The sequence below is a fragment of the Ursus americanus genome, chromosome 5, assembly GCF_024610735.1.
Source record: "Ursus americanus isolate L20-20 chromosome 5, mUrsAme1.1.p, whole genome shotgun sequence".
NCBI classification, from domain to species: Eukaryota; Metazoa; Chordata; class Mammalia; order Carnivora; family Ursidae; genus Ursus; species Ursus americanus.
In genome coordinates, this window is record NC_142131.1 from 44,813,942 (window position 1) to 44,827,382 (window position 13,441).

The 13,441-nt window shown below is 41.6% G+C and overlaps 1 protein-coding gene across 1 annotated transcript in view; it reads left to right on the forward strand.

Annotated features, from left to right (window-relative positions):
* The first annotated feature begins 3,217 nt into the window (after positions 1 to 3,217).
* The window catches only part of MIER3 (MIER family member 3), a 29,662-nt gene continuing 19,438 nt past the window's right edge, over positions 3,218 to 13,441 (forward strand). The window contains exons 1-3 of the mRNA XM_045794319.2: positions 3,218 to 3,317; positions 4,764 to 4,788; positions 7,820 to 7,965. Of these exons, the coding sequence (XP_045650275.1) occupies positions 3,309 to 3,317; positions 4,764 to 4,788; positions 7,820 to 7,965 (180 nt within the window). The 5' untranslated portion in view covers positions 3,218 to 3,308. The remainder of the gene's footprint in view (positions 3,318 to 4,763; positions 4,789 to 7,819; positions 7,966 to 13,441) is intronic.

Genomic DNA, 13,441 nt, shown 5'->3' on the forward strand with positions numbered 1-13,441 from the left:
TCCTGAAAACTTTTGTTGCCAATGAAGTATTTGTATATTTCTCTTCAAAGACAATGAGAATCAAACAACTAATTGCAATTATTTATTTATTTGCTTTTTCTTCAGAAAGCTGCAAGCCAAATTTATGGTTTAAATCTCATATTGTGTTACATCTCATTACCTGAATATTCTTGTTCTTTTTCTCTGGTGTTAACCTCTTGGTCCTCATTTTTTATATTTACATTTTCTTATTTTATTTTACCTATTTTTTGTAAAACGTCTCAAAGTACACATTTATAAACTTTTCTTATTTCTTTTAAAAAAATTTTTTTATGAATGAGAGAGTGCACAAATTAGGGGAGGACCCGAGGGTGAGGGAGAGGAGAATCTCAAGCAGACTCCCCACTGAGCAATCAAGGAGCCCCACCACGGGTTGGGGGTGGGGGAAAGGGAGGCGTGATCTCACAACCGTGAGATCATCACCTAAGCCGAAAGCAAGGTTGGATGCTCCCTGAGCAGGCTGATTTATTTCATTTCTAAAGATGGCTGGAGGATCTATTAACATTTTGGTTCTCCTTAAAGGATTACCATGGTTTCAGTTTTGAGTTTTCCTTCCTCTTGTTCCCATCCCCCACACACCAGAATACAGTTACACTATAAGCTTTTGAGAGACAAGGAATCTTATGGTGATACTATAGTGCCCAGTGTCCAGCATAGGACTTGTTCTCTGTATAATGCCGTGTGTTGTATAGTGACAGAATAATAAAAACAACAGTAAAAAGCAATTTTTTATGCCACTCCCTGGAGCAAGGAGACTTCTAGTCTGTAACAACTCTGGAAGTCTTGTCGTCAAAAAGAATGAAAGATCCATGTACATAGGTAGACTTTATACACTTTATCATAAAAGGAATGTATTATGTAAGACTGGGCAGTAAACTTTTTCTCTAGTGATTAGAAGATGAGAAAATAGCCCTGATTCCTTAAACTGAAAATTTATTTAGCTTCGCGATTTTTCTATGAATCCTTATTTAATACCCTGGACACAGACTATATAAACTACGAAAATATAAGCAGTCAAAATTACAAGTGCCTATATGGAATCTTTATAGTTTATTTTAAAAAAAAGAATCTGCAGGAAGTCTACTCAGTTCATGCAAGTGCATGAGTCTCTATACTTCTCGGACATGGCAAAATGGAATCTCAGACTACATTTATAGTTTGGATTAGCCAAGGGTTGCTATGAAGAAAACATTTTTCCTAGTGTTAAGTACAAGGCAGGCTGTTGGAGACACTTTCTTCATGATTCAGATCCGTGAGTTGATCTGTGGTGGCTCATGCTGTAGTCAAGCAGATCAGGGCACTGTTTAATGGCTCTGTCCACAGGGCATGCTCACTGCAACATTTCTAAAGTTAATCACTTGCACTTAATTTCAAGCTTTTTTTTTTTTTTAATACTTTGAAAACTCTAAACGCCGCATTGAGGACAGTACATACAACGGGTGCCAAGCCTCTGGTTTCAAAGTTCAGGTTTGGCTGGACGAAAGGTCGAAAGATATCTTTCACAGCAGGGAAAGTGTAATTTTCCATGTCTTTACGATGTTTTGAAATGGTTGAAGAGATTTTTCCCTAAAATTTCCATAAATAAATACCATTTACCAGTGGAGTAACTTTAATTTTTAAGATGCCTTGGCAAAAATGTTGAAAGTAACTCTTTCCCCTCCTATCCATAATCCAGTCCTCAGCCTCAGCCTCTGTATGTTCTCTTGGAGCAAAGAATCAAATGTGACCCCAGCATAAAAGCAGACGTGCTATGTGTGGACTAAAAGTGTGGCAAGTTTTAGCTTCTAGAAAGGTTCCCAACTTGTAAGCAAAAACCTCAACTCTATCATTTAATGTAATAGGTTTTAGCAACAATTGGGAGAAGAACTCTGATGTCTGAGATCACTCTCCTCTGCAAGTCTCTGTAGGGTCTGGCCATACTTTTCTGAGTATTTCCATCTGCCTTATCATCCATGGGCCTTACAGGAGACTTTTCTGTTCCACGTTTTTTAACTTTCTTTTCCGTACATATTATTTCCGGCTTCCTGCCTCAAGACAACCTATGCCCAGTCGACTACATAATGACTTGAACTTGCAGGACTTACTTCTGTAGGCTACCCATGACTTGTTAGTGTATTTCTGTGTATGCGTTGCTTAAAGTTGTTCAGCATGGATGTGGATCTGCCAGGAGTTAGAGACCTCTCCCACTGAAGAGCAAATGGTCAGAAGGCACGTTTAACAGTAGGTTTATCTGTTAAGCCTTGTCCTCCCTTCTCCACCCATCCACTTGACCACAGCACTAGTTTTCTTTTTGCCTCTAAGCAAATGTTTGGCCTTTTGGGGCGGAGGTAGAGTTTTTGAGGCTCAATTCAGGGCCTCTGATATACTATTTTGCTCTTCCACAGGTCTATCAAGTGTGTACCCCCGGGCATCCTCCGGACTCTTTAGTAATTAACAACCCCTACGACTGTTCTAATTTTGGGGGTACATGCACAGTTTATATTTTACGAATGTCTTGTCTGAATTGTGCGAGTCTCTTCAAATTCTTTCCCTTGTTGATCTTTGGCCCGTTCTTCTGTACTGTCACTATCTTCCAAAGCCTGCGTGGCAAATGACCACTTCCACCGGCCACTCCAAGAGCCAGGATATGCCGGTCTGCACCCCACATTCCTCAGGTCTCTTGGGGAAACCGCAAAGTGCCTGGTCGCCGTCCTCTCATTCTGGACTGATCCTGCCGTCCATCCGTCGCTTCTATTTTCCGGGGATTTCTCTTGTCCATCAGTCTACTGCATCGATCCCCTCCGTTCTTTTCACTTGGGGAAGTCTGTCGAGTTGTCCCTCCACGTCTCCTGCCCGCCTCCCCCACGTCCTACCGGACTAGAGTGTCCGTCCGTCGATTCTCCGCTGCCCGGCCGGCTCTTCGGCCTCTACTGCCTGGACGTGGGTCCGTCCCATGCCCGAGTTTCCATTCGTCCCCCACTTGCCTCCAATTCGGCAGGAACTTTCCTCCAGCAGAGTGGGGAAGAGCGGGCGAGGGCCCGTGCGCATCGGGCCGTCCGCAGCGGGCGCGGGGCGCTGGGTGCTGCGTGGGGCTCCGGGCGGGGTGGGCGTGCGAGCGGGCCGGGGGCGTCGCGGGCCGCCCTGCCCTATAAGGGGCCGAGCCGCCTCCGCCGCCGGGCGGGTGCCGGGCGGACCGCGGCGGCGGCGGCGGCGGCGGCGGCTGCGATTGGCTCAGGCGCCCCATCCGGGGACTGGGCTCGGCGCTGCTCGTTCGCCCTAAAGGTACCAATATGGCGGAGGTGAGCAGAGAAACCGGGCAGGAGCGGCCGGGCTAGAGCGGGCGCCCGGCGGCCCCCCGCGCCCCCGGAGCCGGCCTGGGGAATCCGGGGCTCTTCCCGCTGCCCCACGGGGGGCGGCGCGGCGGGGCGGGGGCTGCGGGGCGGCAACTGGCCGTGGAGGGGCCGGCCGGGGGGCGGGAGCGGGCGCGGGAGCGGTCTCCCTCCGGGACTAGGCCGCGGCGGCTCCGGCCCCGAGCCGGCTGCGCGACGGGGCCGGACCGGAGGTGGCGACCGGCGGCAGCGAGCCCCGGCCTGGGGACGGCGCCGTGCCGTGTCTCCGGGCAGCTGACGCGGGCCGCCGGAGCCTCCGCGCCGCTTTCTAGGGCCAGGGTGGGTGGAAACCGGCCGAGCCCCCCCCATCCGCGGCCGGATTGCAAAGCGGGGAGCGGGCTGCGCCACTGTCCTGCGGGAAGAGTGCTCTGTGCCCCCGGCCCACTGGGTCCGGGCTGCGGCGCCAAGGAGCCTCACGCTCCACTTTGCTCCGGGCACCGAGGCAAGCGGGATGTGCGGCCGCCGGGCTTCGCGGGAGGCGAGCGGGACTCCTCGCCCCGCGCCTTGGAGGTTCGGGAGCCCCTGGGTGTGAAAGGAGGCAGTCCAAGACTCTCGACGTTATCTCTGGGGGCTCTCAGTAACCCCACTTTCTTCTGCCCTGAAGGAGGGAGGCAGGGCGAGCGAAGCTGCCCAGGTCGTGTCCCCCGGGACTGGTGAGCTGGGGGGGAGGGGGTGGCGCAGCAGGAGCCCCTTCGGCTGGAGCTCGCTGGGGCGAGGGGCTCGCTGGCGGGCCTAGGGAGGGACTGAACACCCTGGAAGGAACTAGCATCTCTGGGACTGAGGGGCTGCGTCTCCAGTTTCGGGAGAGAGAATGGGGGGTTTGCGCTTTGGCTTGGGGGCGGGTGTCCAGTTTCGAGCTGGCCTATGCTCAGGTCAGAGGACAGCCTCGGAATTGGGGCTCTTGGGCCCAGGGGTAGACTAGGTGCTCGGAGGACGATTCCCTTCCAGTACAGGGTATTGCTTTGGGAGGTGTTGTTTGGGTCCGTGGAGAGCAGGGTGGGATTTGGGGGACTCCCGTGATGCCGGGGACTGGGGACCGGTACCGTGAGGCGACTGCTCTGCGTTTTGCTTCTCCGCTTTGTAACTTGCCGAGCTCCAAGGGGCGGCTTGGAGTTGCTTGTTAGACTCTGGGCTTCGTCCCGGGTCTGCGAGTTTGCACACTGGGGACTCGGGGAGGAAGGCGAGGCAGCCAAGAGGGGCCCGAAAGGGGCTGGGAGCGATTGGAGCGAAGCTACGTCTTGTACTTTTGGCAGCTGCGGAGGAGCTCTGGGCTCCGCCTCCTCTGCGCCCTGTTGCCGGAGCTGCCTCTTCCCCCTGGCTGCGCGATCTAACCGCACGTTTTCTTCTTTCTCCTAGGCTTCTTTTGGAAGTTCGAGCCCAGGTTTGTCCTATTTTCTTACCTCTTCAGTGGGTCCCAAAGGGTAATGGGGGGCTCATAGATCTGTTACTAAAGATTTTCGCACAAAAATTTGCCCTGCGAGTTTTTTTCATTTGTTTTTAAGAGTTTCAGCGTACATTTTGGTAATTAAGTTTTTCGAGGAAGGAACAATTATACTTCTCTCTCTTTTTTCTTGCATGTTGAAAGAAATAACTTGTTACAAAGCTGCTAACAGACAAGTGTTCTTTTAAAGTAATATATCTTTAGTTATCACATATCGGTTTTTTTCCTCAAGGCCTGAAAAAGTTAATCCCAAATTAACTTTCCACTAACTTTCCCAGGTTAGTTTAGATTTTATTTTTTTTTCAAGAAATCAACTCTTTAATTTGTCGAAACTGGGATTACTTATATCGCTTATTAACTGACCATGACTCCCCATCTCTCCTTTGTCTCCTAAATTTTTCGTAATTGAGACATGACTATAGATTGTATTAAAATTGGAACTTGAGAGTTAGGTAAGCTACCTTAAAAGAAACATAGAATTGCAAGCTTGTCACAGAAAAGTGGTAAAACAGAATTTTTGAGGTGAGACAGCCTTAGATCATCTAGTAGTGTTTAACCTTTTTGAAATGGGAAACACTGTCAGGTTCTGATGAAAGCAAGGGACTGTCTCCTGAACTCTCCCCATGTGCATAATTGCATACAGTTTGGGGTTTCTGGCTCCCCTGAATCCCATAATGGAGAGGACAGTTTTGTTTCAATTTCTCACCCTCTTTCCAGCCCTTTTTTGGCTTTTCCCTCTAATAGTCTCCAGGAAAAGTACGTCTGAACTACTCCAAGTCCCTTATTTTACACTTGAGAAGACTTTTAAATAACTCTACTGAGAGTCACCTAGTTAATAGAGCCTGGAAAATCTCCTAAATCTTCCCTTGCAACGTGTTGCCTTAGAGTGAACAGCCCGTTTCCTTGCATATTTATTACTTGTGTATTTAGTGAACTTTTAAGGTCTCACTTGATTAACCTTCAAGGTATTATAAAATAATTAGTCACAGAGTAGAAGAAAGTTTTGGTTATTTTTTAAATAGATGTCTACATCTTTACATTTAAAAATTGTTTTAGAAAGTTTTTCTAATTTTGAGACAAACATTTCTTTGTCATAACTGATTTCAGGAACAGAATATTTCTATACATGATGCCAAACATCTGGATGATAATGGAATTTTTCCATTTTGCATCACTGTCTGCTTTTAAGAAGTTGCAATCTAAAGAGCAAGATGACAGTGTAGTTTTGGTGTTTGAATAAACTTTTTTAACCTGTTTCTAATCACTTAGGCAATTTTAAAGAAAATTTTAGAGCTTAGAAGAGGTTCTTGAGGTCATCTAAGCCAATGCTATGCATTTTACAAATGAAAAACTGGACCTGGGCCCAGAAAGTTTAAATGACTTGCCTCAGGTCTCAGCAGGTCAGGGACAAAGCCAGGAGTAGACCCTTAGGCCCTTTGATTTCTGGCCCTTAACTGAATACCTTCCCGCTTTAAGAGGGAAGAGCACTGTGACCAGTGATGTGGGGATTACAAAAAAGGACAGAGCTCTGCCTTAAAGAGGTGGAAAAGTTACCATCTGTTTCATCCCTGACACTTTGTCTACCACAGAGGTTTCCAGGAATTCCTCAAAATAGGAGATTGATAATGGTGGATGTTCTGCTTTTGAGCTCTTTAATAAATATTCATCTTTCTCCTAAAATTAGGTTAAACCGTCTGTATTTCAGCAGGTTTTAAAATGAACAGATAACATCTTTAAACGTTAAAAAAATAGCATCATAATGTAAGCTTCCTAAAGAATTGAGTTCCATAGAAATTGTGTTATTTTTAGGACTAATGATTAGAGTTCTCCAAACTCAGAATCAAAATCATTGAATTATGTCTGTGTTTTTTTTCGTAGTGAAAAATCTTTGGTGTAGGTCAGTGTTTTGGTAATGATCCCATAACTGTCCTTAAATGTTTGAAATTAAAAATATTAAATAGCTTTACTAAAAACATACCTAACTTTTTTTATGTTAAATGTACTTCTTTCCATTTCACCCTTCCTCTACCCCAAGGTACTTCTTTGCTTCCCTGCTCCGAGAGTTACTGGTCTAATTGAATTAGATACCAGAGTAAAACAGAAAATTCCGTTTTTCATAGATTCAATTTCATTCTCATGGGATTTTGAATCTAACTCATTTCTCAACTTAGTTTTCAGAGTATCCCGTTGACTTCACATTTACCATTAAAAAGTATTACAGTTTTATAAACCGGTATGAATTGGCCAAAACAACTTGCAGCAGGATACATCTTTCAAAAACCTGTAGATAAAATTTTTCTGTATTTCCTTCACATAATCTTAAAAACTAATTACCTTATTTGTCGTCTAGAGAAAAGCATACTCTTTAATGCCTCTGTGGAGAGCTTGAAATACAGTTATGGACATGAAAAGTGACATACTACTTTTAGAGACTGATTTGCTGTATGGTTGCTTCACAAAAACTTGTATTTTTTCTATGAACCAAATTTCTATTGTGTTTTGTACCTTTGAGGGTTGTAAGTTGGGTAACATATATATTCTCTTTGCCTGAAGTGTTGAGCCTTAGTGTATAACAGATTCTTGTGAAATCTTCCATTTATAATCCTTCTGTCATTTTTCTGTTGCTTTTAGACAAATGCATTAAACTGACTGACAAACAAGTTTGACTTTTCTCTTAGAACATTTTTTTTTAGGACTCCTCGGTTTAAATCACTTTGCTGCCATAATAAGTTCTGTTCTCATGGACTGGACTTCTGATTAATGTGTTTTTAAGTTACTCTGCCTTGTTCTTTTGCTGATTTAGATGTCTTTTCAGAACGGTATGGTCTTTATAACCTGTTAAGTATATAGTAAATGCATTTAATAAAGCTCACGTATAAACATTAAAAGGAACTGGCAGAGGAACACAAATTATTTTCTCTTGTAAGTAGCATTGTGAATGTGTAAAGTGATTCAGTTTGTTTCATTCCAGTTGGGTCTTTGTCTTCTGAGGATCATGATTTTGACCCCACTGCTGAGATGTTGGTCCATGACTATGATGATGAAAGAACTCTTGAAGAAGAGGAAATGATGGATGAGGGTAAAAACTTCAGTTCTGAAATTGAAGACTTAGAAAAGGTAAAGGATTTTATTTTCCTATTTTAATAGCAAACTTATAGTAAAGATTTTGAAATTCTATTATAAATTATTTTACAATCTATCTGAAATAAAAACAGGATCAGCATCTTTGTTTTTGACCTAACTTTTATGGACTGTCACAGATTTTCTCATTATTTTGAAGGAAAGCCTAATACGTAGATTTTCATTTAATTATTCTAAATTATTTTATACCTCTTAATCTAATTTTTAAGTATTTGAAGCACAGTGAAGTAGGTACATGTGGTCATCTTACAGGTGAGCATAATGGGATATAGAGAACCATGGGCCCTAAACTTGGTTCTCAATCGTGGCCCAGCCCAATGCTTTATACCATACTTTTCTACTGAGGGTCACACTTGAGTTTAATTAAACACTGCAATAGATACAGGGAGAGGTCTTTTCCTTTAAATAACTTGTAGTCTGGTAGAATACTAAAAGAATATTGAAAGAGAAAAAGTTTTACTCTATTTTTAATCGTAAAATAATGTCCCGTTTTCCACCCCTCAGTCATCTTTTAAAAAGTTGGCAAGAGTAAATGTAGTTTATAACTTCTTAAACCCAAAATCAATATAAATGGAAATCAACTGGATTTTAAACACATATTTATACCAGGACTACAGAGAGAGGTCTCCATAGGGGTCACTCGAAAAAATGTAGGATTATACTTATCTATAAATTAACCTTATTTGCGCATTTCTGATCAGCCCAGAATAACAAAAGCTTTCAGGAATAATATTGAATAATAATAATCCCTTGAGTTTTTATACCTCTTTTTCTTCAAAAAGAGAAGATGCTTAGATAATCTCTTCTGCTATCTTTGTGAGGCAGAGATGAATTCTTATTGCATTTCTCCTTTCATGTTAATATACAGGGAAACAGGGGCAGTCTTCAGGATCTAGACCCCAGGCTTACTCTGGTAGACCTGAAAATTTCTAAACATGTTCATTCACTTGACAAATTAATCCAACACAATTGCTGTTAGATTTAATCATTAAAAAAAAAAAACCCAACTTATAGCCAAAGAGATTTGAGAGTATAGAGAGGAAATGGTTGGGAAATATTTAAGAAAAGCTTTGGGTATTGCTTCTTTCAGGGGTGATGATAAAATATTGCCTTTTGATAAGAAAAGATGTCCAAGAGTCTTGAATTCTGCCTTGGCTTTATTCGGCACTTCCTTTCTACCTCTTATGGGTAGCCTAGACTAACTGAGAATTGTAATCCAGCTAATATCATCTCTCTGTCAAATAAATACAAATCTTAAAAAAATAATAAACACTGGTAATTAATTTTTTGCTTTGTATTGATACCTATCACTGAATTTGAAGATTCAGAAAAATTGGAGGTCTTTAAGTATTTCAACTTCTCTGTACTTGGACAGTTTTGCTACTTGGTATTTTATGACATTCTTGGAAATTGGGACAGAAAACTACAGGTGATCTTTAAACAGATTCTAGTGAAGACCTAAGAACTTTGTCTCTACTCAGAAGCCTAATCTTTCTCTTGTTGGACAGTGAACAAGAGGAGCTATTTCTAAGAGTGACTGACTGCCCACTTCTCTAAACTGTAATTCTTATCTGTAGTAAAGCATTACTATGTAGATGTGGCCTCTATTCTTTGTTGATGTGTAATGAAACGTAAAATGGAATAAAGAACAGTAGATAGAGACACAGATATAAAGAGAGATCATTATAGAAGAAATTTAAAATTATTTCTATATGATTTAATGTACTCTGTTAATCTTTTATTATTGGAACATTGATTTAGGTATTCTTCCATGTTCACAGTCTTAGGGACTTGATGTTAATGTTTGTTTTTAGAAATGACAATAAGTTTTTATACTCATAGTAAACTTGGTAGTTTATAGACTATAAATATCGCCTGTATTTTAGTGCTTAACAAATTTTTAGTACAGTATGTATTACGAAAAATAAGAAATAGAAACAGTTTTTGTATAGTAGTACTTTGGTATAGAGAATACATTATGTGACTAGATTTATGTTATTAAGCATATAAAATAAGGTTTACATCGTGTCTTACTATAGTTTATTTGTGTTACTGTTTGGTGAGGTTTTAATTTAATGGTGTAGAGCTATAACTTTTAGAGAAGTTTTTTGCAATAATATGTAGATTTCTCCCTTGATATTCATTGTGAAATGAGAAAGTAAAAATCACATTTTCTACCACTTACACTTTGGTATAGATCCTTCCTATTTTGTGGGTTTTTTTTAAATTAAGTTTTAAAAACTATATGTATACTGTTTTGCAATACATATTTTAAGATATCAGACTGGCATTATACGAAACTTGTTCTACACTTCACTTAGTTTCTTTTGATCAATCCAGGAACAGCATCAGGTGTTTTGGATGAGTAGTATTAGCATTATTTCCTTGGTTAAGAGGCCTTGTTGATTGTGAAATGTACCATAGATTTAGAAATAACATAGATGGGGGCAGGGAGGAACAGTACTATGGGAAATCTGTACATTGGTAATGGGATGCATCCTAATTTCTAGTATGTGAGGTTGTGCATCATAGGATCAAAGAAATTATGATCCTTTTCTATTTACAGATGAAGAAATGTAGGTGAGAGGAGTTAGGTGATTTGCCCACAGTAATGGTTAGCAGTTAGTGAGTCCTCTGCCTCTAGATTTTATGTTCTTCCTGATATAAAACCTTTGAGGTAGAAAATAGTTCATTTATGATTAGACTCAAATATGCCCCTTAAAGTTTAAATAGAGTCAACAAAATACCCGAGAAAAAAAAGAGAAAAATCCTCTACCTGGGATAAGGTGCTGGATTAAACTTCTAAGCTGTTCTAGCCACCACAGATCTCAGAGGCAGATTTACTCATTCGATTTAAAAATAACCTTTTTTTTGTGCTTCAGAGGACTAAGTCCTTTATTAATAGGTCTAGTCGAAAGCTCATTTGTGAAGTGCTTCAGAGATTGGGTCCACCTTTTTTAGTTTTGTTATACAAGTTTTAGTACAAGTGATTTCTGTATTTTAGCATCAGCTCCCTTTAGGTAACTAGTGCCATTCCTTGAATGTGTTGATGAAGTTCCACTAAGAAAGTCACCTTCTTCCTCAACAGATGATTGTACTTTTGTTGTTAAAGAGAAAGTAGGGTTTTCATGAGTGACTATCTGGAATCTCCTGTGTGCCCCACACATACAAACTTAACTTTTATACTCATTCTTTCTTCTCTCCCTACTGTCCCAAGAGTATATTGCCACATCCTAGGCTAGCTCTTAATTCCATCCCTCCTGCCCCGAGTCCGTTCTTCCCACTTATTTTTTTATTTCAGCATGGAAAATCCTACTCATATGTTTCCTAAATGTGGGGGAAATTCTTTTAGCTCTGTGTTGCCGTTAGTGATTCTCTTTTTTATAATGTATGTACTTTCTCCCCTCCATTGATTCAGCTTTGTTTCTCCCAGTAGGCTATAGGGTCACCAATAATTCCTACTTGACAGGTACAGAGAATTACTGTCTCTTTGTTTTTCTTGATTTCTCTTGGTCTAAGTGACTATCTCTGGTCTCTCCACACTTGCTTCTTCTTTAGCTTATGTAATTCTGCTTTCTCTTAGTTCTACTCTCTGGTATCTCCCTCTTTTGTATTTATGAGCCATTCTTTCTTTGCCCACATTTTAATTGATGGCAGTTCTCAGAGTTCTAGCTTATGTCTTCTCACTCTGTATGCCTTTTCTGGATGATCTCATTCAAGCGCATTGCTTCAGCTGTTGCCTTGAATTACCATTTACCACCCCACTGTCCACCTTCCAGTTTGTCCGATGTTTCTGTCTCATAACGGTGCTGTAGGTATTTAGCCTTCGCGGTCCAGGAACAGGCAATCCATTTAGACTCCTCTGTCACTTTCATTCAGTTTATCACGTAGGTCAAGAAATACATTCTTTCCTCTTAATTTCGCTCAAATAATTCCCTTCCTTAGTTGAGGCTGTCATTCTTCTACTTCCTCTAGAATGTTATTTTCAAAATGCATATTGTGCTTAGAATTTTCCAGACATATTCCATTGCCTGTAGGGTAATATATCTGGAAGTTCTTCTAATAAAGCATATATTCCTTTCTCTTTTCTGTCTATCCTCTCACCTTCTTTGACTTTAGATATCCTTTAGGTGCTAACGAATGCCGTATTTATATCTTTAGCCCAGCCTGATCCTCTGAACACAAGGCTGCTGGCCAACTTGACTCTTCTACTTAGATGTTTCATAGTCCTCTCAGACTTAACTTGCATCTTCCACAGAACTCTTTAATTGTTTCCTTCAGAAACCCTTCCTTCAGTCCTTTCTTTCTTTTTTTTTTTTTTAAGATTTTATTTATTTATTTGACACAGAGAGAGAGAGAGCCCAAGCAGGGGAAGTAGCTGAGCAGGGAGCCTGATGTGGGACTCGATCCAAGGACCCTGGGATCATGACCTAAGCTGAAGGCAGATGCTTAACCGACTGAGCCACCCAGGTGCCCCTCCTTCAGTACTTTCTATCTCAGTAAAAGTTACCACTGTATAGGCAGTTGCTCAAATAGAAATCTGGAGAGACATCATTTTCTCTCCCTTTCACTCCCACATCCAGGAACCCATTTGATTCCACCTTAGAATATATATCATCTATTTACTTTTTTCCATGTTTATATCACTACCTTAATCCAGCATGAAACCCTTACGTGGTCTCCCTGCTTTTCTCTTATCTCTCCACCTCCTCAAACTTTTCTTTATGTAGCTGCCCAACATTCAAGAAGAAATAAAGTCATAGCACTCCCACCTGATCCCTCCCACACTTTTTTTTTTAGTCTCTGTTCACTTCCCAGTATCCTGGGAGTAAAGGGCACTCTCTGTCTTCCCTTTGACCCTGTGAAAGTAGACTCTCTACATTATTCTGTATTTCAGGACCCTGTTTATTTCCTTTGCATTCATAATTGGCAGTTTTATATTTGTGTATAGCCCCCTCCCCCCCCCCCCCCAGCCAAGACTGTACGTTGTAGAAGGGCAAGACCTATTTTTCATACTGGCACTTGGCACAGTGGCCTACTGGCACCCAGTAACTGCATAGTCAGTGTTTCTTATGACACACCTCAAGTCCCTAGTACACAGCCCTCATCTGTTGAATGCCTCTTCATCTTTTAAGACTTAGCTCAGTCTTTGCACCCTGTGAGGCACCTCCCTAATCTCACACATACCATTATTCTTAGAGTGTAGTTCTTTCCTTCTCTGTACCTACCAATGTATACGACCATTTCTGGAATTGATTATTGCAGTCAACACATTCCATTATAATTGTTAACTAACCAGTTTCTTCCATCAAGACTGAATTCATTGAGATCAGGGATTTTCTATAAATTTCTTTTCTCTATCCACAGCTAGTAACCTCTGCATAGTACCTGGAACCCAGTAAATGCTGTATTGATGGAAAGGTGGACTATTAGTGTATGATGCATGAAAATT